This window comes from Chamaea fasciata, unplaced genomic scaffold, assembly GCF_029207755.1.
Source record: "Chamaea fasciata isolate MVZ Bird 193981 ecotype frontalis unplaced genomic scaffold, bChaFas1.0.hap1 SCAF_1, whole genome shotgun sequence".
In the NCBI taxonomy this organism is placed as follows: Eukaryota; Metazoa; Chordata; class Aves; order Passeriformes; family Sylviidae; genus Chamaea; species Chamaea fasciata.
The window spans coordinates 43165659-43191488 of record NW_027094086.1 but is presented as its reverse complement, the minus strand read 5'-3'; the positions used below and the strand labels follow the sequence as shown (position 1 = coordinate 43191488).

At 44.8% G+C, this 25830-nt stretch overlaps 1 protein-coding gene and 1 long non-coding RNA gene across 5 annotated transcripts in view; one reads left to right on the top strand and one right to left on the bottom strand.

Annotated features, from left to right (window-relative positions):
• NOL4 (nucleolar protein 4) overlaps positions 1-10078 on the bottom strand; it is a 190175-nt gene extending 180097 nt beyond the window's left edge. For 2 of the 3 annotated variants that reach the window (XM_066181863.1, XM_066181880.1), the window contains exon 1: positions 9698-10078. In XM_066181863.1, coding sequence (XP_066037960.1) covers positions 9698-9964 — 267 coding nt within the window. In that variant the 5' untranslated portion in view covers positions 9965-10078. The remainder of the gene's footprint in view (positions 1-9697) is intronic. The other variant, XM_066181872.1, reaches the window with a different exon arrangement.
• A 1077-nt stretch (positions 10079-11155) lies between these two features.
• On the top strand, positions 11156-22705 carry LOC136302059 (uncharacterized). Of its 2 annotated transcripts, XR_010723997.1 has the most exons (4): positions 11156-11298; positions 14196-14373; positions 21043-21197; positions 22369-22705. It is a non-coding gene; the product is annotated as an uncharacterized lncRNA (long non-coding RNA). The 2 variants fall into 2 exon arrangements; XR_010723996.1 differs by lacking the exon at positions 11156-11298 and having other exon boundaries at positions 13375-14373.
• The last annotated feature ends 3125 nt before the right edge of the window (positions 22706-25830 follow it).

The window sequence follows — 25830 nt, the reverse complement described above, 5'->3', positions numbered from 1 at the left end:
CCATCTAGTACCAGTCTGCAAGGGAGTCTGCAAAAGATGTTTCAGAGCCCAGTAATTAGTAAATAAACAAATTCCTAAACAAAATACTGTGCCTCATGCAATAATGACTGATTTATTTTCCATTGCTATAGCATCAGCCAACCTAAGACATACCTAAAACTTGTTAAGCTATTCATGAAACAAGAGCATGCAGGCTGAGACCACCAGCAGTGCTAAAATTCAGTGCAAAGTGGAAGGGGCTGGGAGGATGCTGGGATTTCAAGGTGCCCCACAAATCTTTCCTTGTGTTGAATGGATGGGCTGGAACATGACTAACCCTTGATAGAGGCTCTACGGGACAACACCTGGGGAGATGCTGCAAGACACCAGGCAGCAAGTTCACGCCATCACACCAATGCCCTCACTCCCAGTGGCACAGAGCAGGAAGGGCACGAACATGACCTTGTCCTCACTTCTGCTCCAGCCAGCAAAGCTGAATTGACATAAAGAGCATGCTACATCCTTATGAGAGCCACAGAGCTCCTGTAAAATCCTTGGAAGAAATTTTGGATTAATCATTTAGGCTTTCTCTAGGGACAGCAGTGCAGACTTTCCATTCCCATCGCTTTGGTTTATAAAAATGCCCTAGCTTTGAATTTACCTTCTGAGATGGTTGTCAAAAGAGCGTTAGGACATGAAATGGAATTTAAAAGGGTGGCAACTGAATTTTCTCTGCTGTTCACCAGTATTTACACCACACTATTTCTTTCACTTTCCTTCTACCTCTTTACGTGTCTGTTTTCTGTTGCATCTCTTGCAACCATTTAGAGATGAGATAAATACACTAAGCATGCTATTAAAGGCAAGGACATACCATTTCATTGACGAGAATAGTAAGTTATCAATGTTATTCTCTATACTTTCCCTAATGTCAATTTTTGTTACACCTGCCGTGCTCATTTTGGATACATTTCTTGATTTGTTTGAAACCATTCCTAAATATTTCCCTTGAGATATGATACTAATTCCATAAATTTTAGATGTGATTGAAAAGCTTGAATTTTTCCTTTCCTCTCAAAAAGCTAATATCATGATGGCATAAAATGTAAATTATCTGGCAGTGCTGTGTAGGGAATTCTGCTGCCATGATTTCTCCCTTTTTTCCCCCTTTGTTACAATATTTCTATTTTACCTCCCCATTCTTCTTTGACTTAATTAATTTGCATTTCCATCCAGTGTTGAAAACCCTTCACCTCCCTGAGTTTTAGGTGTATATACGTATACATATTTATATATGTGTGTGTGTGTACATTGGACTGCGTTGTATAGCTCTCAAACACCTGCTATGGTTTCCCAGTTCTTCATCAGTTTTAATTTGTCATCATAGCCAAAGTTGCAACCCTGCTTTAATAAAGTCTGTATCAGATGGGTTTCATTTCAGAAGGAAGCAAGAAACAAAAGTTTTCACCTGAAAATTTCTGAAAGATTCTTGAACACAACAAGTTAGAAGAACATCATTAACGGCCACAAAATCCAAACTAGTTCCACCAACCAGATCCAGTTCATATTTATGCTTAAGATAATTTTAATGACTCTTACTGATTATTTTTTTCTGGTGTTGACATATGGTCCACTAGTCTGTTATTTCTATGAGCTATCTTTACTATGTTCTTTTTTCCCTTCCTAGTACATTTTTTGTTCCTACTGCTACATAATGGTCATATATAGTGGCAAATAGTATATTTTAGTAGTATTTTATTTACTTCATTCTTAAGTTCTTTAGGTGGTTTTGAATTTGTGCAAGTCCCAGTGATGCACTGCAATTTAATATCCCCTGTTTTTTTATTTCTCTATTTTTGACCATTCTTCAATTTCGTCACCTGAAAAATGTAAACCCAGGATAGATACTTCCTTACCAATGTCCTAGGGTGACTACTTGGAGGTTTTCTCCCAAAATTTGCCCTAAAGCAGAACAATCTCCCACATCAGAAAAGATACACACTGAAAAAAAAAGTTTTGTGAAACGTGTTTATAGTCTTCATCTTTCCTGTCCACTGAAACCTTTGGCCATACCTTAGCTGTTCTTCTCTTATTGTATCCAATTACTTATATAATGACTTGCCTGTTAGTCATCTTCTATCAGCTCGGGGTAGTGAAAGTCCATTCCTAAATGTGATTTCCCATATACCAGCACAATGCTGCTTTACCCTAGAGATAGGTCATGATATAGTGATATAGTCATGTAATAGTGGCAGCTACTTCAGCTCTGGATCTGCCTTGAACAAAAGTTCTCTACAAACTCCACCTGGCAGTATTAGTAGTGGTATGTGTAACTCCAGAGGCAACAAAAAGAGCAGTCACAAGTCATACCCATTTAAAAGTTATTCAGTGAGTTAGATCCATAAGTCATTTAAGTGCAAGGAATCTCACCACGTTAATTTTCTCCAAGTACAGTCAAAATGTTGTAGCACCCATATCTTGTATTAAAATCTCTGGGGTAACAAAATGTACAAAACCTTCAGACACACAGACCTTGCTATCAATATAAAATGTAAAACCTCTCGTTTCCCTAAGGAGTTTAATTACAGGCTCTCAAGCAAAAAAGGCTGAATGAGTTTCATCCTAGGCAGAAGTAGGTCATTTGATAAATGTTGTCCTTCCAAGTCTATACAGAATATTTCCTTCTGAAAAAAGTCTCTTCTTGAGGTTAACTATAACATAGATCAGTTTTATTAAGTAAACTGTTTGCTACAGATAGCCCCTTAAGTTGAAGAGTATCCTCATATACAAGGAAATGTTTCAAACACCCCATTTCAATTTCAACAACTAGGCTGTAATCCCAGCAGATGCACACAGTAACTGTCAAGTTTTGCAGCTTGCAGAGTTATTGAATAAGCAGTTAGAAGCCTGTACAACTGTCTGTGACAAAGTTGATCATTGCTAAGAAAATCCATGCGCATCTGAAAAAATGCTCAATGCCCTAACCTGTGGCATTTCTTTCCTGTATAGTGACAACACCTACCTGGATATTGAATGTTCATAAACCATTAAAAAAACCTTGCTAGTGGAATTGTAAAGTTTTGAGACTCATCTATTTAAAGAGAACAAAAGGGTAATTTAAGCAAGCCACAGGATCACTTTCAGTGCTCTTGCAGGACAATGGAAACAACTCTCATTGCACCAACACTGCCTGAGTTTTCTAAAGTCAGAGAGGCTTCTGGCAGGTTTAAAATGACATACACAAGACAAAAACATCTTTTACATCCTGTAAAGCTCTACTAATTTTGGAGACTGTGTTGACCAGTCAACCTACTCAACAAGGAACAGAAGATGCCTGTGATGCTCTGCGATGCATGGGAGGCTGCAGAATCTGGTATGATCCTCCCTCCTGGAGAGTGTGTTTCCTGCCACGATGTCTCATGATCTTTCTCCACATCTACCTCATTTATACGCCCTGCTTATTTTGTTCCTCTTTTACCAGCAAACTCTCAACAGGTGTATCCTGCATAACTGGGGAAGATTGGGACCCAAATAGCTTCCTTCAGACCAAACCTAACAGCTGCTAGTTGCCTCCTTTCAACAGCAGACAAACTCACAGTTCAGTGTCAGCCAGTTTTAATTTATTTTTGTAGTGTAAAATGAAATTTGAATCATTAACTCCCACATTCATCCAGCACTGGCACTAGCCTTCTTCCCCCAGGGCCTGTGTTCATGGCAGCCCTCTCTACCTGCAGTCTCTCTGTGTAGTCTCCGCAGTCTCCTTTCAGTCTGGAGTGGAACAAGAGCAATGGTGATCACCCCAGAGGATAGGGAAAGTTTCTCCATAAAAAGATCAGAAGAAGTCTCATCATGCCATACTGATGCCTAAAAGCTCATTTTAGCCCTAACCTTCCAGCTTATTTCCCACTGATCACATAGCTGTGTAGCCACAGAAACAGCACTCGGTACATCCGAAAAAAACCAGGGCTGGAGCATCTGAGCAGCAGTCCCTGCATCGTGACCAAATCCAGTCCAGCTTCACTGACAAGAGACTCGGGGTAAGCACGAAGAAACAAGTTCACTGTCACCTGGGTCTTCTCAGCAAAGGTTCACAGAAGCATGAAAATCAAACTGTGAGGTTTTATTTCAGATCACTGGAAAGATTTGAGCTTTTGAGCTGCAAGTCTGGCCTTTGCCCAGGTGGTAGCACTGAATTTGTCATCCTGTCTCTCACTGTGTGTGTATATATGGGATGGATACATCAGTACTAAGTTTTGTTTGCACACTGCTATACCCTATTTCATGTTTCTTAAGTAAAGTCAACATTTTCTAACCTTAAAACACTTTGTTTTTAAAAATCTGCTCTCCTTGGCTCATTTTTCTTGGAAAATTCCAACTCAACGTTGTTACTAGGAAATCTCAGCGCCTCCTGTCCCTTTGCCTCTCTCACACACGCATGTGGAGATGGCATCTTACATATGGGAGCTTTAACATTTTTTAATTCCAGGGCAGAGTTATTCTCTTTATTCATGAACACTCCCCTGAATGCCTGCATTAAGAGTTGCCAACTAAACCAGTTTTGTTCCATCTGCTGTGACCATTTTCCAGCACTCTCTCTCTGATTCACCAGCATCCCTCCTCACCGACTCCATCGGGAGGTCTGCAAACAGCAGGGCAGAGGCTGCGGGTAAGGGGAGGAGACAGAGCTCTGCAGACCTGAGCAGGGGCTAAGGAAAATGTGGTGGGCACTTAAAACAGGGCAGATATGGCGGGGTTTGAATACCACTCCTGAGCCTGGAAGGTGCATTTAATGGGACTGTGAAACTCCCACAGCATCGTACCTTGGGATAAATTATAGCTCACCCTCAGCGTCACCTTTCTGCGGTACTTACTGCCATTATGTGCTGGCAGTTCAGCAGGCTACAGAGCTACCAATATACATTGGACAAACACTTTTATAATTTTTTTTCTATTGATGGGTACAAAAATTGGGAGAAACGCAGAAAAAAATATGCTTAATTTCAAATTGCTACCAAAATGCCCTAAAATAAGGAACAATTTTCAATGTAAAATAATATATAGTGATAAATCTTGACCTACAAGCTATTTATGTTGTGATCTTATTTTTCTATTGTTAATAAATAAAGTCATTTGTACAAAAAGAAAAGGAACATAAACTCATGTATCTATCTACTATTCTTCATGTCCAACAGAACCAGAGGTGGGTTGGGATATAGCCTGTTCCTTAGAGCTGACTGGTCTATAATTTTAAGCTTTAAATCCTGTAATCAGGTTCAGTAGTACAGCCCTGCACCTGCAGAAAGCCTTGCTGGCCTGCTAGCAGCAACCCATGAGGTACCAGATCCTTCTGAAGGATCTAAAGATTTAAGCTAAACAAAATTTGGTTTCAGAATGAAAGTTCACTCTCTGCTTTTAGTTGGAAAATACAAAAGAAAGCACAGGAAAATTCATACATTAGGTCTGTGATATCATTAAAGTCAATGGAGTCATTTCAAATTAGTAATGACATAAAAGTAATCTGAACTTGGCCTTTGAGGTTGTTTTCCATTAGTTTGCTAATACTGTGTAAATTCTATATTTGAGAGCTATCCTGCAGTCATCTTGGCCCTTCTTTTTTTAATGGAAAATTCTGCTTAAAGTCTGCTGATACAACTCAGGCCATTATTTTATAACTGCTTTTTAAATCAAGACTAATTTTTAGGGTCCAAATTTGTGTCCAGACACAACATCAAGCCAGAGAAAGGAAAGTGATGAGTAGAAATTTGTTCTCAAGTTGCCAATCAATGAATAGCTCCAGCTCAAGAAACTATGCAGAAAATACATTGTAAAAATGCACCCAAAAAATCATGTATACAGTTAGAAAGGATATCTTACTAGAGATACTAGTTCCATACCTCCTTATGGTTGGTGAGTACTAACCATTAAAAGTCAACAGTGTCAACCATTTGGCATATTTGTTGGCCTAACCTGTTTTATTTCTACAGTGTGTCTAAGCTAGGCATAATTCCACTGCTTTCACAAAGTGCACCTTGGGTTTGATGAAAGAAAACCTACAGTGGTGACAGAAACAATCTGAAAAGTTGCAGAAGTGAAGTACTTGCTAGGTTGCACACAGGAGTACCTTAAGCACACAGGAATACCGTACTGTGTGTTGTCCCACTCTGGACCTAAAATGGCTGTTTTGCAGGGAATGTTGTTGCCTGGTGACCGAAAGTGCATCTCCTAGGCCACAGAGGGATGTGAACATTCAGAAATTGATTTGTTCCTGTTGCTCTTGAGGAGACCATACCCCTAAAATAGATTAAGACAGCACATAATCATCTATGCATTCTCCTTGCTGGCATGCTTAAACTTGATATTGAAGACAGGCCTGCGATTTTGAGCTACTCATCAACCAGACAAGGGAAAAACAGAATAATACCTCGTGCACTAGTGCCCACAGAATATGAAAGTAGACCAAGCCTGAGCTACTGTGAGACTGCAAGACACCCTGCTTCAATTAAGTCTGTGTTGTACATCTAACCTGTTCCGGTGCAACCTCCCAGTTGCTATCAGGCTCTCTTTCTTTCATTAGAATCAAGTAGTTAATTAGCCCCAGCCTGTCCTCTCTCCTTCTCTCTTTCCCTTTAACGCAGCAGTAATGATGTCTAATTACCAGCAGCAGTGGATTACAGCACCATCAGGAGCAAATCTCTCTGGCTGACAGCAAAGCTGAGCAGCAAATCTTAAAGCTTCAAGGAGAGAATAATTCCTAACAAAGTATTTGAATATTCGCTTATTTTTGACCAGCTTGTAACTGTAGAGTCCAACTTGTAATTTCATCCATCCTGTTGCTGAACAGGGAGTGCTCATGCAGTGATTAATATTAAATTGAAATTACTTTTACCTATGGTGAGATCAAGTGATGGACAAAAAGAGGGAGAGGATGAGGGAGAGATTCACAGTTTGGGGCTCTGCTACCATTTGGTAGCTCTCTCTGAGGATTGGACAGGCCCAAATGTATGAGATAACCATGAGAGAGCGGAGGAAAAAAAAGATCACAAATTAATAAACTCTTAAATAATAATTAAGAGTTAAAGAAATGAGAGAATGGGCTTTTAAGGCTTACCAACAATTACTGTCTGATGAAAATCCAATTTTTTCCCCTTGTAACTTATCATTCCCATCTGTGTGAAGTTCTAGATCTCTTGAAGTCAATAGGAGCTTTGCCACTGACTTTCTCTGCGCCAGGGGCTGCATCCCTGTTCTGTCAAACATGTTCTTTCTGAGCCTTCGGTGCCTGACAGGCACTGCCCTGACCCTGGCAGTAGCTCATACAAAGTAGCTCATACAAGACCCTGTGGGTCTGCTTAAATACTCCTCTGCCTTTTGTGGTGGGATATTAACACCAGATTCGTGGGTTTAAGAGGGCCTGGCATTTGTTTTTCAGAGCTGAATGCTGCTGAGCATCCCCTATTCCCATTTATGTTGGACAACAAATTTCTATTGGCCAGCAGGAGGAAATTGTACCTACATAAAAGGACCTCTTCTGAAAAAGGTTTATATGTCGTTGCTCAGGTTATATACAGATATTCAGGAATTGCTTACAGATACGTCATGCTAACTTTTTCCTTTCTTGATTTCACTGGTAGTCCTAATTTTATTAGAATTCCTGCTTGGTTGCTAAACTATCTAAAGAAAGTTACTCCTATATAAATACACATATATGGACATACAGAGACATTCACGGACAAGGGTATGATTCCCACAGATGTACATAAGACCTGCAAGATGCTTGACTTCTCACTGAAATCCCTTGTGGGAAAAAATAAAAATAAAAAATTGATTCTGTGTTCTTAAAATAGAAAACAGAATAGAAGGTGGGACTTCAGACTTTCATGGCCTAGCAGAGGTGAGAGAAAATAAACAAGCTGATCACTGAGTCTTGTGTTTCAGAGGACAAGAAAAGCACCTAATTTTTAAATTCCATCATGTAAAATTAAGGTTATCCTCTTTATTTAGTAGGGTAGTCAATGTCATTTTTAAAAATACTGAATTTGCTTACAGTTTTGAACTCGCAGTCAAAAAGACAGTCTTGGGAATAAACAATCTTGCCCACCGGCCCTTCAAAATAATTATTTCAGTGAGCAGAAGGGATATTCAAAAAATACTAAGCTAATTGAAGACTTCTGCTTTAGGCAACCTTTTTGTTATAAATTGTATCTATGGTACTGTCTGGGCTCAGAGATGAGCAATCAATCTTGTAACAGTAAAACAGAGATCTGCCAAATCATCTGAATCTATAGACAGACCTGAAACACTTCGGTGAATAAAAACCATAGAGAAGGAAAAAAACTGTCCAGAGCTTCTCTTTTACTTTAAATCTTCATCCTGAAGATCTCCTTAAAATTAATTTCCCACTTCTGCCTCCTCACGGCCGTGACGGCGCTGATGACAAGGGGGCAAATACAAGCCAGCCGCTGGGAATGCCCAGGTTTATGACTTCAGCAAGGCAAAGAGAGGCAGATTTCCCCGGCAGCCTACGTCACAACCCAACCCAGAATACTTTCCAAGAAGCCCCCTTTGCTGCGCCACCCAGCAACCTTCCCGCTAGGTCCGGAAAAGCTGCCACTCCAGAAAAACAAGAAAAAAAAAATAAAAAAAGGAAAAAAAAAAAGAGAGAGAGAGAGAGAGAGAGAGAGAATATTGCTCATCCTAGCCAAATGCCCAGGCAGGAATATTTTTAATTGCCGGGTTTCCTTTCTCGGCTCCCCCTCCACACCCGCCCCACGCACAGACAAAAGAAGCTTAGCTTGCGTGACCCAGCGCATAGGAAGTAAGAATAATGATACATTAAGAGAGTTCAATAGGCAAAACCTACTTGCAACCAACAGTCCCCATCTTCTTAAATAGGAAAATCTGTCGCTCCTGCCACCACCAAGCATAATAGCTCTCCCGCTTGTCAGACCTGCGCCGAGCCCGTAACGCCAGCGCCTGCCGGGGATGCCACGCTACCCTAGCGCATCGAACGGAGTGCTGAGGGGCTTCTGCGACCCCAGAAAGTGTCACAAAATACACCCTTCCCTCGGTGATGCCGAACCCCCGTCCTCCCTTTGTTGAGCATCCTCTCTCTCCCGCCGCCCCTTACTAGCGCAGCCGGCGCTTCACAGCCGAGCCGGGCACATTCGTGGCCGCTCGGCGGCGGCGCCAGGGCTGCGGGATAACAATGAAGAAAAAAAAGGATAAAAATAACGCTAACGAACGAATAAATAAATAAATAAACCCCAACAGATATCCCGGGGAACCACCGCCCGGCGCCGCGCCTGGCTTTGTGCCAGGCAGGGTACCCCCGTGCGCCATCCATCCATCAGCCCCGCCGGCGGCGGGGGCCGCTGCCCGGGGCGGCGGGGCCCGGCACAATGGCCGGAGCGGCGGCGGCGGGACAATAGCACACCCCAACCCCGCCGCAGCGGCCCGGAGGGGACGGGGGGACGAGGAGGACGAGGAGGAGAACGACACCGACCCGGCGGGGCGCGTTGTGCGCACGATCGCTTTAAATAAAAGGACCCACAAAGACCTCGGCGGTGTATAATGTGACAGGCAAACGCAACATGGTGATGATGACTTGGGGGAAGAGGGAGGAAGGAGCCAACTGTGGCTGCGGCTCCCCCTGCGCCTCTCGCTCCCGGAGCGGGCTGCAGCGGCCGACATAGAACAAGGAAGACAATTCTCTACTAACCGTGGTTTTGACTGGCACGTACAGCACTTGCTTCCCTCCTCCAGCACCACCACTGACCTCGTCCGAGTTGCCGAGCTGGAAGCCTTTAGATTTGACCCAGAATTTGAATTTGGCATTATCCGTGGAGCTCGACTCGGAGCCGTTCAGGAGCTGGACGATCCGGTCGTATTTTTTACGGGTCACCGTCTTGGTTTTTCCTGAGTCCCCGTAAGTCCTGAGACACCAGTCCTGAAACTGGCGGTACATGTCCCGGTCGCTGCTCTCCATAATCTCCTAATACACACACGCACACATGCACACGCCGGGGCGCACACACACACACGCGGACACGCACACAGACACGGGCAGACACACGGACACGCACACGCCGCCCCGAAGCGGGCCGGGGTGCGGGGCCGGGCCGCCCCGCCGCACTTTGCACCTGTTCACCCAGCGCTCATGAAAAATGCATCCACCTCCGAGCCGGAGCGAAGGAGGTCCCGGTGCAGGCAGATCCCAGCGGATTTTTTTTTTTTTCGTTGTTGTGGTGGTGGTGGTGGTTCGGGGGGGTGGGGGGTCGGGAGGGGGATGGGTGGGGGGGGCAGCAATCAATTCAATAGTGTGGCAATGTTCCCCTTCATTATTTTGTTTTTTTTCACAGGAGGCAAAACGGATCTGGTGGAGGTTCCTCTTATCCTTCCACTGTACGTGATCAGTCTCTTTAATAATTGTGCAAGGCAGGACTATCCCACTGGCTCCAGCAGCGTCTTACCCGGAGAGGGTTCGGGTGGATAAATAATTAAAATCCTATCCCTCGGCTTAGAGGAGAAAAAACAAAATATTGACTCGGATCCTTCTTCTTTTCCATACATCAACTGCACCCGGATTCACCCCGGATAGTGCAGGTGGAGGAAAAAAAAAAAAAAAAAAAAAAAAAAAAGGAGAAGAACGGAAAGAAGAAGAGGAAAAGCCCACCCTAGTACGCCCCGGCAGCCCTCGGCTGTCTTCTCCGAAGGCTTTCTGAGCTTTCTGTCTCTGTCCTGGCGGGCTGTGCCTCTCCCCAGAGCCGCCTCGCCGCGCAGGATGGAGGAAGCACTGAAGGGCACACTGGTCTCTTTGCTCCCCCTTTATTCCAAGGCTGGGCGGCTTTGCTTCAGATATCCCCGCTCCGGGCATGAAGGTACTGGAAAGAAAGAAAGTTCTTACCTGCTATTTTCTAAGCCTAATGCATCCGATCCGCGTTTAAAGTAGTACATAATCTTTAATTTTTAAAAAATGATCTATGAGAATTTCACTTCCTCATATTGAGTCCCATTGAATTTTCATATGCCCTTTCAGGAATTTTCCTCTATTTATTTACAAAGCAATCCCAGCCGATGGAAGGGGGAGAAAAAAAAAAAAAAAAAAAAAAAAAAAAAAAAAAAAAAAAAGGAAAACCCATATATATGAGACAGGCTTGGATATTGGACCAGAGAAGAGATCAGTCCCAGGAGGATGTTGGTACAGGAAAGGAGGCGGCTCTCGTTGCTCTGCCAGTGCAATGATGGTGCTCACACATGTAGGACTCCTCGGGTGCGGGGTATCCTTTGGTCTCTGGGCTAAACTGGCTACAAGGCATTCAAGTAAGTTTGCGTGCGGATGCTGAGCATAAACCCCCTTTTTGTAAAGGGGGAAGAAGAAGAAAAAAAATTCCTGATTTTTTTTTTTCCCCCTCTCTTTGCCACAGCTTCAGCTCACGCCGGAGATCTCCGCGCTCCCCCCGGTCTCCCCCGCCGCGTCAGGCAGGACACCCCCTCCGCAGGGGGGGCAGGCTCCGCCGCGGCGCTTCCTCTCGTCGCCTCTCCGCGGCCGCGCCCGCCCGCGCCTCCGCCATCCAGCGCCCGGCTCCGCGCCCCCGCTCCGCAGCCGTGCGGCACCTCCGCGGCTGGCCCACGAGTCCGGCCCGCGCCCGGCCGCGGGAATGCGCGCCGGGGCCGCCGCTGCGCTCCGCTCCGCTCGGCTGCGCCGCTCCGCGCTGCGCTCCGCGCCGGGCTGGCGGCGGCGGCGGCGGCGCACCGGGCCGGGCCCAGCGCCGCTCCGCGCCCCCCCCGCGCCCTGATTGGCCGCCGGGACAAAAGTTTCTGTGGCGACGGCGGCGCGGCGCGGTGACGGGCAGCGCTGTCCCATGTCGGGATGCTCCCGCCTCCGCGGGCGCGGCGGGGCGCGGGGGACGGCGCGCACCCGGCCCGGGCCGACGGGGGGTGGGGGGTATGCGGCGGGGGGGAGAGAGGCGAGGGCAGCGTTTCCATGGCGATGTCTCCGGGCGCAGCCCCCCCGCCTCCCCTCGCGCAGACGGAGCGAGGGGATCAGCTGACACTTCATTAGCTGAGGACCTAATTATTGCTTATTGGAGCAAGAAACGCGCGCAGGGCCGTGGCGGGGGGCTGTCGGCCTCCGCGCCCCCGGCGGACATCCCCTCCGCCACCCCGCCCGCGCTGCCGGCGGAGCGGAGGAGGAGCGGCGGTTCCGCGCACTTTGCGCCGCACCGGCCGGCGGGGCCGCGGCGGGCCCGGTGGGATCCTTGCGGGACACGTGGCCGCTGCCGGGCCGGGCTTTCCTTCGGAAACGGAGAGCCGAGCCCCTCCGCCGCCTACCCCGCGGCCCGGCCCCCGCCCCTTCAGCGCTTCCCTCCAGCGCTCCCCGCATCTCCCGTCGCCTCCGGGACCGGGAGCGCAGCCGCGCTTTGGGCCCCGCGGGCGGGCGGGGGCTCGGCCGGCCGTGCCCGCGGCATCGCACCCCGCGCTGCGGCGGGCGGCGAGCAGCAGCCGCCCCGCGGTTCGGCGCTCCTTGGGCGGAAGGGGAGCCCAAAGTCCACCGCAACCCAAACACGTGCCGTTTTCGGCTCAGGTCGTTGAAATGAAGAGGGCTACGGGGTTCCCGTGCTGTGCCTCGGGTGTCTTCTGCAGAAATCCCACCTGTGTCGGGGTATCCAGTCACTCGGGGCCTGGAAGGGCTCCGTGGAAAGGCAGCTGCGTGTTTTTCCTGCCCAGACCTAGGCGGTAGCGAGCACACTTCACTTTCACTCCCCTGTGTCCTGCGGAAAAAGGCTTCCATGAGCTGTCGTGCTGTTTACACCGAGCCTGGATTTCTAGTGCAAAAGCCGAAAGTGCTAAGAGAACCAGGAGAAGCCCTTCCTCACACATCCCAGCCAGGACATGCTGGTCCATTGGGCTGGCCCTGCACAGAGCACCGCAACCCACCCTCCATCTCCCCAGCTAACCCAGCTCACATGTACCTGTCCTCTCTCCCCCTCTTCCTTTTCCCCTCTTTCCCCTTTCCCCCAGTCCTGTGTTTGCTGATCTGCTTTCTGTCTGGAAACACCACCTCAGACACAGGCAAAGCTGAGACAAGACTATTGTTTAAAAGCAGCGCTCTGAAGGATGTTTGTGTTGCTGAAACCCCTCCTGCTGTCTGTAAAATCTGGCACAATGGGCAGAGAAAAGTAGGACTTAGAGATAACCCAAGGAGGCTTGAGACTTTCTGTTGGCCACAGGGCCCATAAGTTATCTTGGCAGCTCCAATTTTAGTATTACAGGAGCACGGGACTCCCGTCTATCACAGGATCTAGAGGCGAGGCAGTAACAAAGGAACTGCTGTGCAGAAGGGGAGCAAGGGGAACCTCGCTGAACTCTTACCCAGCAGGCTTTATGAGATGTAATATTGCTTTAATGTGCCATTAGATCTACATTTAGAAAAAGGGTCGTAACATGGATTGGGCTGCACTGCTAAACAATTCTGTCAGATAATTGTTCTCAACCCAGCCTCCTGCTGAGGGTCTCAGTAACTTCCGTATCACACTGATACTGTGCTATGACTGAATCCAAAGTACGCACACAAAGCAAAGGGGATAAAGGAAGATGTGACAGAGCCAGGAGTGACGATCCAGACAGTTATAGCATGGATGAGTAAAATGCTTGAAATAAGCAAGAGTGGTTTAGTAGATCAGAAAATAATTCCATATCCAGGAGTATCACTTTGGATTGTGTAAAGAACCCTGTGCCTTCTCAGAAGAGACACGTTCCTAAATTCAATCAAGTTTGGACCATGCCTTAAAAACCCCAGAAATATTATTTTTTTTTTCAAACTGTTTTGAGGCAGGGGAGAGAATCATATAATCCCAGAATGAGTCCTAACAATCTTAACTAGATGATTGTAACGATAATCTGCCATGGGCAGGGACACCTTTCACTAGACCAGGTTACTCAGAACCCCATCCAACCTGGCCTTGAACACCTCCAGGTATGGGGAGCCCATAACCTCTCTGGGCAACCTGCTCCAGTGCATCACCACCTTCATAGTACAGAATTTCTTTCTAATGTCTAATCTAAGTCTTCATCTTAAGGCCATTCTCCCTTGTCCTACAACTATATGCCCTTGTGAAACAAACATGGGTGAAAACCACCTGTGGTGTGAAGTGGGGATGGAGAGTAGAAACTCAAGTAATATTTAACACAGCTGGATTTCTTTCTCTGTTTTACAGTTAACATTTTTGATTCGTGTGGATGAAAGATATGGATGTTTCATGACTGCTTCCAGTAATCACTTGGCCAGAAGTCCTAGGAGCATCCTGGAACCCCACCCACCCTGCCAGACGATGGATCACACAAAAATTATGCCTACCATAAAGAACTGGTGATCTAAAGAAGGTCAATTGCATGGTAGATGGCTTCACTTTCATAAAAATATACATTGTAGAGTGTATTTGCATAACCTATACTCATTACATATACATTTATATAGATTATGTGTGTATAGTAACTTCAGCAGAATTTATATGGTGAATTTAACTAGAGCGCAGATTTTTAATCTCTCTTTTGAGATCTTCCGATACTCTGAAAGTAGTCCTGTCAGATTATATTTATATAAGAAAAATGACATGGGGTTAAGTTCACTCTCTGGTTTGGGGTGGGTTTTTTATATCAGATTTAACAGAGTTTAATAACACAGTCTGGAATCTCCTTGCAATGAAAAGCTCTTGCACAGGCTCTCTTCCTGACAAGAGTTCTAATGACACCCTGTTACTCAGCTGAAACTGAAACCCCCATGGCATCCTTGGTGAGAGGGACTGTGTTGGTCCTTCGATGCCATGGACTGAGGCTGTTCTGTGCTCTGCATTCTGCAGAACTCACTTGCCTCTGCCAGAAAATGAAAGTTTTTCTCCTCTGGTGTGGAGACACCACGTCCGTGCCTTGCTGGTTTTCTTGCTCTGCAGCCAGCCTGAAACAATACACCACCAAAAGATGTGTGAACCTTTCCATTCAGTGGAATGAAGTGTTAGTTGCAAAACACAGTTTTGGCGATTTCAATTGCCTCATGTGCATCAAGCTGTGAAAGAGGTTTAAAGTAAATCATGAATATCATAAATACTGTATTTTTTGAATTATCAGCTCTAACAAGTCCACTGGCAATAGAAAGTGAAGACAGGCAGAATGGGGCCTGATGTCTCTCATTGGAGTTACCAGTGTTTCTAGATGAAATTACAATCTTGCAGTGACATGGAACTGAGTCCGTGGAAAAAGCTGAGAGACATTTTCAAGTTTTTTAAACTTGGTGAAAAAAAGAAAGTAGGTTTTTGGCTTAAATCTGTCATCTGACTTCCACCAAAGAGGAGTGTTTGGAAAACATGCACCATATTTCAGCACACTGCTTGATATGGCTTTACTGGATGGCTAAGGGTAGCCTTTGAGGATATGAATTTCCTGTCTCTTGGGTTTTTTGTTCATTGACATAGCGAGAAAATACTATTTTGACACTTCTGACTTGCCATGTTCATGAGTTACAATGGAAAGCCCATTTCTGTGCAGACTGAAAATCATCCATGTGGAACTGACAGAAGATGTGCTGAGAAATAAAGAAACTGCAGCTCCAAATGGTTTGCTTTAAACTACGTACCTGGTAGCACTTTTCCTCTCTTCTGGAGAGAATTTCAGTGGAAGTGTCCTGTGGCGTCCTTTACAGCCCAGTGATGGCAGCAACAATGAGCACTGCAAGCCGTAATGCTTGTGGAGGTAGAAGCCAGTGTTCACACACTCCATGGGCTTGACTCTGCTCTCTTCCTTTGGTCTCACGTACATGAGAAAATCTCCTGAGTGGTTCAATAATCAGTCACCTGATTGCATTTGGGGAGGTAGGACTCTGCTGTGACATAGCTTCCCTGAGGAGAAAATAGTCACTATTCCACCTACTAATATTACTGGCTAAGGACCACTCTGGAAAGGTGTCCTTAATGGTAATTCCCAGATATTTGCTGCTTAGGAGGTCAGAAACTACAGGTGATTACTTGGTAGTACTAATGTATGAAAACTTCAGATGGATGAAGGTTGTCAAGGTTTTGATTTATCTACTGAATGAGCTGTCATGGAGCAAAGCCTAAACTATTAATTACTGTTCAATATAATTTTTTTCTACAAATTGTTTCCAGTTCCAATATTTTTCTTTATTTTTCTTAAGTTACTGCTGATTTTAGAAAATTAAGAGGTGGTAAACTGAAGCAATGACTCAGAGATGGCTTATAAGAACCCACTTGCTAAATATTTGGGGGAAAGAGGCTGTATGTTTCTAGGTTTATAAAGAAATGTGAGAATGAATTCATAAAATGTGGGAATAGTGTCATAGTTCTGGTTAGGATCTTTTCACATAGAGTGATGTTGATGATGCCGATGAGAATTATACTGGGCTATATTCTGTCTTTATTTTTTAACAATCTTCCTTGGCGACATTTGGAATCCCTTGAGAAAATGCTCAAACTCACTTCCCCTTCATGCAGTTAGAAAAATCCAGACTTGGCTTCATTCTACAAAGCTGCTTTGCTTTAAGTAGCAGTTCTGCAAAACATAACTTCACATATTTCTTTTACTCTATGCTTTATTACTGAGAATATTTGCATGAAAACAGGGTCTTTGTTTAAAAGTTCCTGCTTCTTATTCATCACAGCTCGTTGAGTTGGAAGCAATTATGGTACCCTGTACAGAAGGCTCCGATCCCTTCAGAACAGAAAAATATAAGCAGGAATTGACAAACTTTTAAGAATATAAGCTCTTGTTTTCATGAAAATTTCCTCATTTCCTTAGTAATGAAAAAGGAAAAGAGAGTAAATATGTGGCACACAATGAAAAAAAAAAAAAAAAAGAATGTTTCAAATGTCCTAAGGTTTGTATATGGGCACTGAATTTTTTTTATTGTTACAGTGACACCGTACATTCAACCTTGCTTGCTTTCATCCTAAGGAGGGTGTGCACAAAGTGTTTTGTGCATGTGTGTGTATAGTATTTTCTATTCTTTCTACAAGTAATGTATCTTTCTCAGCTAAGGCAACACTAATATAAACCAGCTACTAGAATACCACCCAGTGTGTTGTCTAAACCAAGCCAGGACTAATAAGGCAGTGCTGTAAATGCTAGCAGTCTATCTCTGTTAGTGTTCTTGACTTCATTGCCATGGAGGGAGATGTGATAATTGGAAAATGTTCCAGAAAGTTTCAGGTATAGCTCTACCGGCATTATGTCAGGCACTACTGGACAAAGTCAGCACTGGAACAGAGTGTGGTTAACCAGCTGCCATTGTCCTACTTACAACAGGATGGAAACTAGGGAGGAAACAAAAATGAAGAAGAGAATTTCTCAATCTGAGATATTTGGCAAAATACAACATTAATCTCTCACTGGTATAAAATACCATCCAAATTTTGCTTTTTCATTTGATCTATATATTTGCATCAACAGCATGGGGTCCTCCTGACTTCACAACATTATAGACAATGATAACTGAAGACCAAGACAGAAGAAATTACTGTTGCATCTCATTGTAGATATTACTTCCTTTACTATTTTCACAAAATCACAGAACCACAAAATAAACTGAGGTAGTAGGGGCCCACAAGGATCATCGAGTCCAACTCCCTGCACAGCACCATGCCCAAGAGTCACACCACGTGCCTGAGAACATTGTCCAAACACTTCTTGAACTCAGGCAGCCTTGCTGCTGTGACCACTTCCCTGGGGAGTCTGTTCCAGTGCCCAACCACCGTCTGGGTGAAGAACCTTTTCTAATATCCAACCTAAACCTCCCCTGACACAGCTTCAGGTCATTACCTCGAGTCCTGTCACTGGTCACTAGAGGGAAGAGATCAGTGTCTGCCCCTCATCTTCCTATCACAAGGAAGTTGTAGACTGTGATGAGGTCTCCCCTCAGTCTCCCCCAGGCTGAGAAAATCAAATGATTTCAGCCACTTCTCATACAGCTTCCCCTCAAGGCTCTTCATCTTTGTTGCCTCCTTTGGATGCTGTCTAATAGTTTAATATCTTTCTTATATTGCAGTGCCTAAAACTGCACCCAGTATTCAAGATGAGGCCGCCCCAGTGCAGAGCAGAGTGGGACAATCCCCTCCCTTGCCTGGCTGGTGATGCTGTGCCTGATGCACCCCAGGACAGGGTTCACCCTCCTGGCTGCCAGGGCACTGCTGACTCATGTTCAGGACTCCCAGGTCCCTGTCCATGGCACTGGTTTCCAGCATCCCATTCCCCAGTCTGCATACACCCAGGGTTGTCCCCTTCCAGGTGCCAAAAACAGCACTCACCCTTTTTGAACTTCATCTGATTGGTGATTGCCTAGTCTTCTGATTTGTTGAGGTCTCTCTGCAGGGCCTCCCTGCCTCCCAGGCAGCAGCTCCTCCCAGTTTTGTATCTTCTGTGAACTTGTTCAGTGTCACTTCCAGTCCTGCGTTCAAGTCATTGATGGAAATGTTGAAGAGCACAGGGCCAAGAATGGGGCCTTGTGGAACCCCCCTAGTGACAGGTCACCAGACTAATGTCGCCCCTCACTATAACCCTTTGTGCTTGACCCATTAGCCAGTTGTTTACCCCTCACATGATGTGTTTTTTTATCCAGAGTGTGTTGGATGTTTTGTCCAGGAGGATACAGTGAGACACAATATGGAAGGCGATACTGAAATCCAGAAAAGATTACATCACTGGCTTCCCTTGATCAACCATGTGGCTTAACGTGACTGAAAATGGAAATCAGGTTTTATATTATTATTAATTATTATTTATATTATTAATATTAGATTATTAAATCAGGACTTTCTCACGACTGTGACAAATGACTGCATTGTCTTTCAGGTGTTTTTCAATACCTCCCAGAATAATCTTCTCCATAACTTTAGCAGGCACTGAAGAGACTGACAGACTTGTAGTTTCCAGGATCCTCCCTACCATTCTTGAAAACTGGGACAACACTTGCCATCTTCCAGTCGGCTGGGACATTTCCAGATTCCCAAGACTGCTTATAAATCGTTGAGAGAGGTTTTGTGACAGCAATCAGCCAGCTCCTTGAGAATTCTTGGATGAACACCATCAAGCCCCATAGATTTGTAGGGATCCAGCCAGAGAAGCAGATCCCGCACAGTTTCAGGTTTGACTGGGAGCTGATCATTTACACAGTCATGGTCCTCCAGCTCAGAGCACTGGGACCCCCTTGTTCTGTCATTTGTGTTGAAGCCAGTGGCAAAGAATTTGTTAAACACCTCTGCCTTGTCCCTGTTTGTGAGGTGACTATCCTCATCCTTTAATGGGACGATGTTATTTCTACTGCCTCCTCCCATTTATATATTTGAAAAAATTCTTTATTTTCTCTCATGTTTCTGGAAGCTTCAACTCCAATTGAACTGTGGCCACACAAATTTTCTCCCTACAGGGACAAATAGAATTCCTGTATTCTTCTATGTCGATTAACCTTTCTTCCACTGGGTATGCACCTTCCTTTTTAACTTTATTTCCGAGAGAAGAATCCAGTTCAGCCAAGCTAGTCTTTTGCCTCGCCTGCTTGACTTCTGACATTTGGGAATTGCCTTCTCCTGTGCCCTTAGGAGGTGATGTTTAAAAAGTGACTAGCACTGATGGACCCCAGCACCTGCAAAAACATTTTCCTGGGGAACTTTGTTTACTAATTCCCTGAGCAGGCTAAAGTGTTCTCTCCTCATATACAGAGTTGAGGTTTTGCTGGCACTCTTCCTCCTGTCAACAGCGATTTTAAACTTGATCACTTTGTGGTCGCTGTGGCCAAGACGGCTGCCAATCTCCACGTCACTCATGAGAGCCACACTGTTGACAAGACGCACATCAAGGCAGGCATCTTTCTGAGTTGGCTCCCTTAGCACCTGTTTCACAAAGTTGTCATCCAGGTTGTTTAGGAATCTTCTAACCTATGTTGTATCAGTTGAATGATGCTCCCACTTGATTTCTGGCAAGTTTAAGTCATAAAGGACATAAGGACAAGGGCAGTTGACTTGGAAGTGTCCCTTAGTTCCTCATAGAATTATTTGTTGGCATCATTGTCCTGGCTAGGAAGTCTATAGTAGACTCCCACAATGACATCCACATTACTTTTTTGCCCCTTAATCCTTATCCAGAGGCTCTCAACTACACCACTGTCAACTGCAGGCTCCACACATTCTAACCCTTCTATTACACAGTGCCACCAGGTCCTTGACCTAATTGATCTTGTTTCACAGGTGAAATTTGCTCACAGCACTTGTGAATTCTTTTGCCACTGTAGTTTTACTATAAGGTAGCCATGCTCTTTAAGTGAGAACACCACGCACAGCTTGAGGTTATATGTGTAGGGTCCCAGAATGGTCATTAGAAAAGTGCCCTTTCATAAATTGTGATATAGTGGCTTTTGACTTGGTAACATTTAGGCACTGATTCAATGCCCTCCATAAATTTATCCTGAAAACACCAAATCAGTGTTGTTAGTATCAACTTTAAGCAGCAGAACAGTATAAATAGTATCTGCCCTCACATGACTGTTCTCTGCTATCCAAATGCAGCTTATTACTGGAGCACACAATCCTTAGACTAGTCTCTCTCTTCCTGCTAAACTGCTGAATAACTTTTACTCAGTATAACCCCACTCTGACCAAAAACAAGAAAATAAAGATCATTAATGTTAAAAAGTGAACACAAACAACCAAATTGCTTAAATAATTCCCATGACAACTAGGAGCTTATAAATGGAAGTGGGCTGCAGATCTCCATGACCTTTAAGAACACCTAGTTCCAACCCCTGTGTCATGGTAAAGGACACCTTCCACTAGACCAGGTTGCTCAAAGCCCCATGCTACCTGGCCTTGAATATTTCCATGGATGGGGTTTCCACAGCTTCTCTGGGCAACCTTTTCCAGTGTCTCACCACCGTTATACTGAAGAATTTCTTCCTAAAATCTGATCTAAACTTGTCCTCTTTCAATTTAATGCCGTTCCCCTTTGTCTGTTGCTACATGCCCTGGTAAAAGGTCCCTCTCCTGCACTCTTGTATCCCTCATTTAGGTACTGGAAGACTGCTCTAAGGTCACCCCAGAACCTTCCTTTCTCCAGGCTGAAGAACCCCAGCTGTCTCAGACTGTCCTCATAGGAGAGCTGTTCAACCCTCTGATCATCTTTGTGTGGGACAGTGTCCTCCAAAATGCTTTGCACAAGTTCAGGTAGGTGACATCAGTAATTTACATGGAGTAAAATTGATTCAGGTCTAAGAACTTCTGGGTTGGCTTGTAGGGTTCTTCTGGATGGCTGGGTTGGTTTGTTTGTTGGTCTTCTACTCTCCATGTGCTCTGCCTGGCCGGGTTCTCTCTCAGGAGTGAGGAGAGGATCCCTGAACAAGGATGGTCCCTGCCAACTGTTGAGCAGTGGGACACTGCCACAAGTTAGGTAGAGAATTTGGGGGCATTATATGTAGAAATGCCCAGCACAGGGAGCCAGAGATAGTCATCATTGTGTCCTGCAAACCTCTCAGCTTGGGAGTGCAAGCCTGGAGAGGACCTCCTCATAGGTCCCACTGCCTGTAAGTACCTTGTACACTTTAGTAAAGGATGGTCTACAAAACAGCTGTTCCATATTTTCCACTCACTCTAGGGCTCTTCCAACCCTTTGTGTCAATCTGGAAACGTGTAGAAAGAAATAGAAGTCTATAGTTTTAGACTATAGTCTTAGTGCAGTAGTTTTCAACAACAGGAATTTAGCTGTAGTTCTGATTTCTAACTGGCTGTGCCTTTCCACAAACAGTGCAACCAGATGACAGCACTCAGGAATTATACAAGGTATGAGCCAGGGATTGCCCCTCTGTGTCCGTCTGGAGATCTGCCAGAATCCTGGCATTTATCTATACCCAGACCTTGTGAGTCATTTGCTCTTAGAAGCAGGTTCAGTTAGACCTCAGAGTGCCAGTGAGTTTCCTTAATCCCAGAACAAAAGCCACAGTCAGTCTTAGGACAGTGAGGTTTTCGATGGAGCCAGGTATCACTGTGACCATTCTGCCCAGGCACCTCTTTGTTACAGCCCCTCACTCTGAGCTGGGATATGGAGAGAAAGGTAGAGATGGAGCGCAAGTCAGCACAAATGCTTATTTTATTTCACTCCTTTTAAGTAGAGGTATTTTTTCACCTGTTGTCCCCAGCCATTTAATGACCACTCTCTAGTATATAAAGCAATGCAGAAGTGGCTTTAACAAATATTATCCTAGTGCTTAACCTTTTAGAACATTAAAAGTCTCTGAGGTACTTCTGAGGCTCATCCAGTGCTTCTAAAACCTGAGGGATTCACCTAAACCAGCATGTTCTCTTACGCAATGATGATTTCTCTCTTCTCTCTTTCCAACAGGGAAAGACCATTAAAAAAATAATAAAGAAAAGAAAAAAACCAAACCAAACCAAACCAACAACAACAAAAAACGAATCAGCTCATTGTATAATGCTTCAAGGCTCTGGAACAGAAAAAAATGCTTAATGTGAGGTTGGCATGAATATTTCTATTTATGACCACTAGCCCATGGAGAACAATGCTGCCTTCGCAAAATCCTCACTCTGTTTAACATATACTGAACTTTGCAGTGTTAAGCTATATATATATTCATACATTTCTGATTGAACTTTGGATAATGGTTCTTATAAAAGAATGTAAAACTGGAAGTCTATGTACTTCCCACAGCTATTTTTCAAGCCAGACTTGTACTTTGTTTTCCGAAATTGATATCCTCATTCAAATAAATATGTGATAAAAAAATGTGTTCATGTGTGAAAAAGCCATATGCAGTGTTGAAATTCTGGCCAACTCGTTATACAGATACTACATGCTTGAGAAATGATGACTCAGTAGGGGAATTCTACTCATCCCATAACATGCTCGACTTCATAAGCAACACCTTGCCTTCACTTCTCTTACTGCTGCCAGGGACTGGGGAGGCAGAGATGTGCATGGACATTGGCAGGATACCTTAGAAAGGTATTCTGCTGTTTCTGCTGTGGGGTTTTTGTTTTGTTTTGTTTTTTGGTTTGTTTTTGTTTTGGTTTTTTTTTTTGGTTATAAAAGGGATAAAGAGATATATACTCTCTCTGTAAGATCAAGTAGAGAACCATGGTGCTTCTCAGGCTCTGATGGGAAGGAAGAGGCCATTAGGGGAAGGGAGAAAGGAAGGGAGGAAAAAGGCAAGGCAAGGCAAGGCAAGGCGAGGCGAGGCGAGGCGAGGCGAGGCGGAAGGAAGGCGAGGAGGAAGGAGAGGAAGGAAGGAGAGGAAGGAAGGAAGGAAGGAAGGAAGGAAGGAAGGAAGGAAGGAAGGAAGGAAGGAAGGAAGGAAGGAAGGAAGGAAGGAAGGAAGGAAGGAAGGAAGGAAGGAAGGAAGGAAGGAAGGAAGGAAGGAAGGAAGGAAGGAAGGAAGGAAGGAAGGAAGGAAGGAAGGAAGGAAGGAAGGAAGGAAGGAAGGAAGGAAGGAAGGAAGGAAGGGAGAGAGGAAGAGAGGAAGAGAGAGAGAAAGAGAGAAAGAAAAAGAGAGAAAGAGAGAAAGAGAGAAAGAAAGAGAGAAAGAAAGAGAGAAAGAAAGAGAGAAAGAAAGAGAGAGAGAGAGAGAGAGAGAGAAAGAAAGAAAGAAAAGAAAGAAAGAAAGAAAGAAAGAAAGAAAGAAAGAAAGAAAGAAAGAAAGAAAGAAAGAAAGAAAGAAAGAAAGAAAGAAAGAAAGAAAGAGAGAGAAGTAATGGTGAATAATTTGGCAAGTGTAAATTTTCAATCCAAGGCTGTGAGTGAAAGGGTCAGTGCCCTGTATTTGCTGCAGGATTTCTCAGTGAAGCTGTTTGTTGCCTCTGTATGGGCAGAGGTGCAGTGGTCACTGAAATACTGTTGGCTTCTGGGGTCTGCCATAAGGGGCTGGGGTCCAACAAAGAGAGGTTCAGGGAAGGGTGACAAGAGGGGAAGCTATATCTTTCAACGAGATGCTTAAGTACATCAATCTATTTAGCTTAACAGGGACAAGGTTAAGGGGAGAGTTGGATATAATTTATAAATTTCCTGTCTTCCTGTAGAAATAGAATAGAAGAGTAGAAATTTGATAATATATGGCATTTCAGTCAAGTGGAAAAAAGTCTGACAGGAACCAGTGAAATTTGAAACTAGAGACTTTTTAGCATGGAAGGTAATTAATTATTAGAACAATTTACCAAGGACTGTAATGGATTCTCCATCACTACGCATTTTGAAGTTGGAAATGATTGATTTTCTCAGAGAAATTGTTCCTCTTGTTCCTGTAGGAGTTAACTCAAAATACCTGTATCCTGTGCAATACAGGGAAAACATATATGATCCCAAATACTCTTTTAAGCTTTGGGACCTCTAAGCTTGCACCAAATAGCTAATGCACAGCTGCCTACGTCCTATGTTCTCCTACCTAAACTTTTAAATATGATTCATATTAATTCGAACATTTTTCCCTTTGTTCACATTTACTTGGGAAATTGTGAAGGACTATAACATAAACTTTTGCCCTTTGGCAGGGACATTCTGTCCGGCTTCTGGATTCAAAGGTTTTAAGTCTGGGGAACCACTAATCATCTGGCCTGACTACCTCCAGCACAGAGCACCATATTTCACCCCACCGTTCCTCCAGTATGTGGGGAGTTGATGCCTAATTGATGACATGGAACTGGATGAGTGGCCAGCACCCCTAAAGCCTGCGCTGCCATTCAGCGAGACCTTGATTGGCTGGAATTTTTGGCAGAGAGAAACTTATGAAGTTCAACAAGGGCAAGTCCAGGGTCCTGCTCCTGGGGAGGAATAACCCCAAGTAACAGCACAGGCTGGGGGCTGACCTCCTAGAGAGCAGCTCTGTGGAGAAGCACCTGGGGGTCTTGGGGTTGACCATGAGCCAGCAGTGCCTTGCGGCCAGAAGGGCCAATGGAATCCTGGGGTGAACCAGGAAGAGTCTGGCCAGCAGGTTGAGGGAGGTGATCTTCCCCCTCTAGTCCTGTGGCCCTGTTGAGGCCACAACTGGAATATTGTGCTCACTTCTGAGCTCCTCAGTACAAGAGAGACAAGGAGCTACTGGACAGGGTCCAGTGAGGGTCACAAGGATGATTTGGGGTCTGGAGCATCTCTCTTATATGGAGAGACTGCAAGAGCTGGACTTACTCAGTCTAGAGAAGACTGAGAGGGAATCTCATTAATATATGTAACTATCTCAGAGGTGGCTGTCAAGAAGATGGTGCCAGATTCTTTTCAGTGTTGCCCAGTGATAGAATGAGGAGCAGTGGCCATAAACAAAAACACAAGAATTTTCCCCTCAAGATGAGGAGGAACTTTTTTACTCTGAGGGTGGCAGAACACTGGAACAGGCTGCCCAGGGTGGTCACTGAGTTTCCCTCTCTGGAGGCATTCACCCATCTGGACACGTTCCTGCACTAGGTGTTTCCTACCCTAGGTGACCATGCCTTGGCAGGGGGTTGGACTAGATTGTCCCCACAGATCCCTTCCAGCCCTAACTATCCTGTGATTCTGCAATTCTGTAATTGACAGCAGATATTTCCCGAAGGCAGTGGGTTATTGTTTGCCATGACAAAACAGGGAGAAGTGAGATGCCCCATTCCTTGTCCACCTCAGTGGAATATGAGCTCCTGATTTTTCCAGGCTCTTTTGTAAATTAACCCCAGATCAAATTTAAAGAATGAGATTCTGTTGCTGCTCCTGAAACTAGAAGAAACCTTGTCTTGGATTTAAGTGAATTCCGCTTGATGAGCCAAAATTACGTTGCATTTGCCACACTGAGTAGGCCCAAAATTATCAATTAATAGTTCTTTGTGG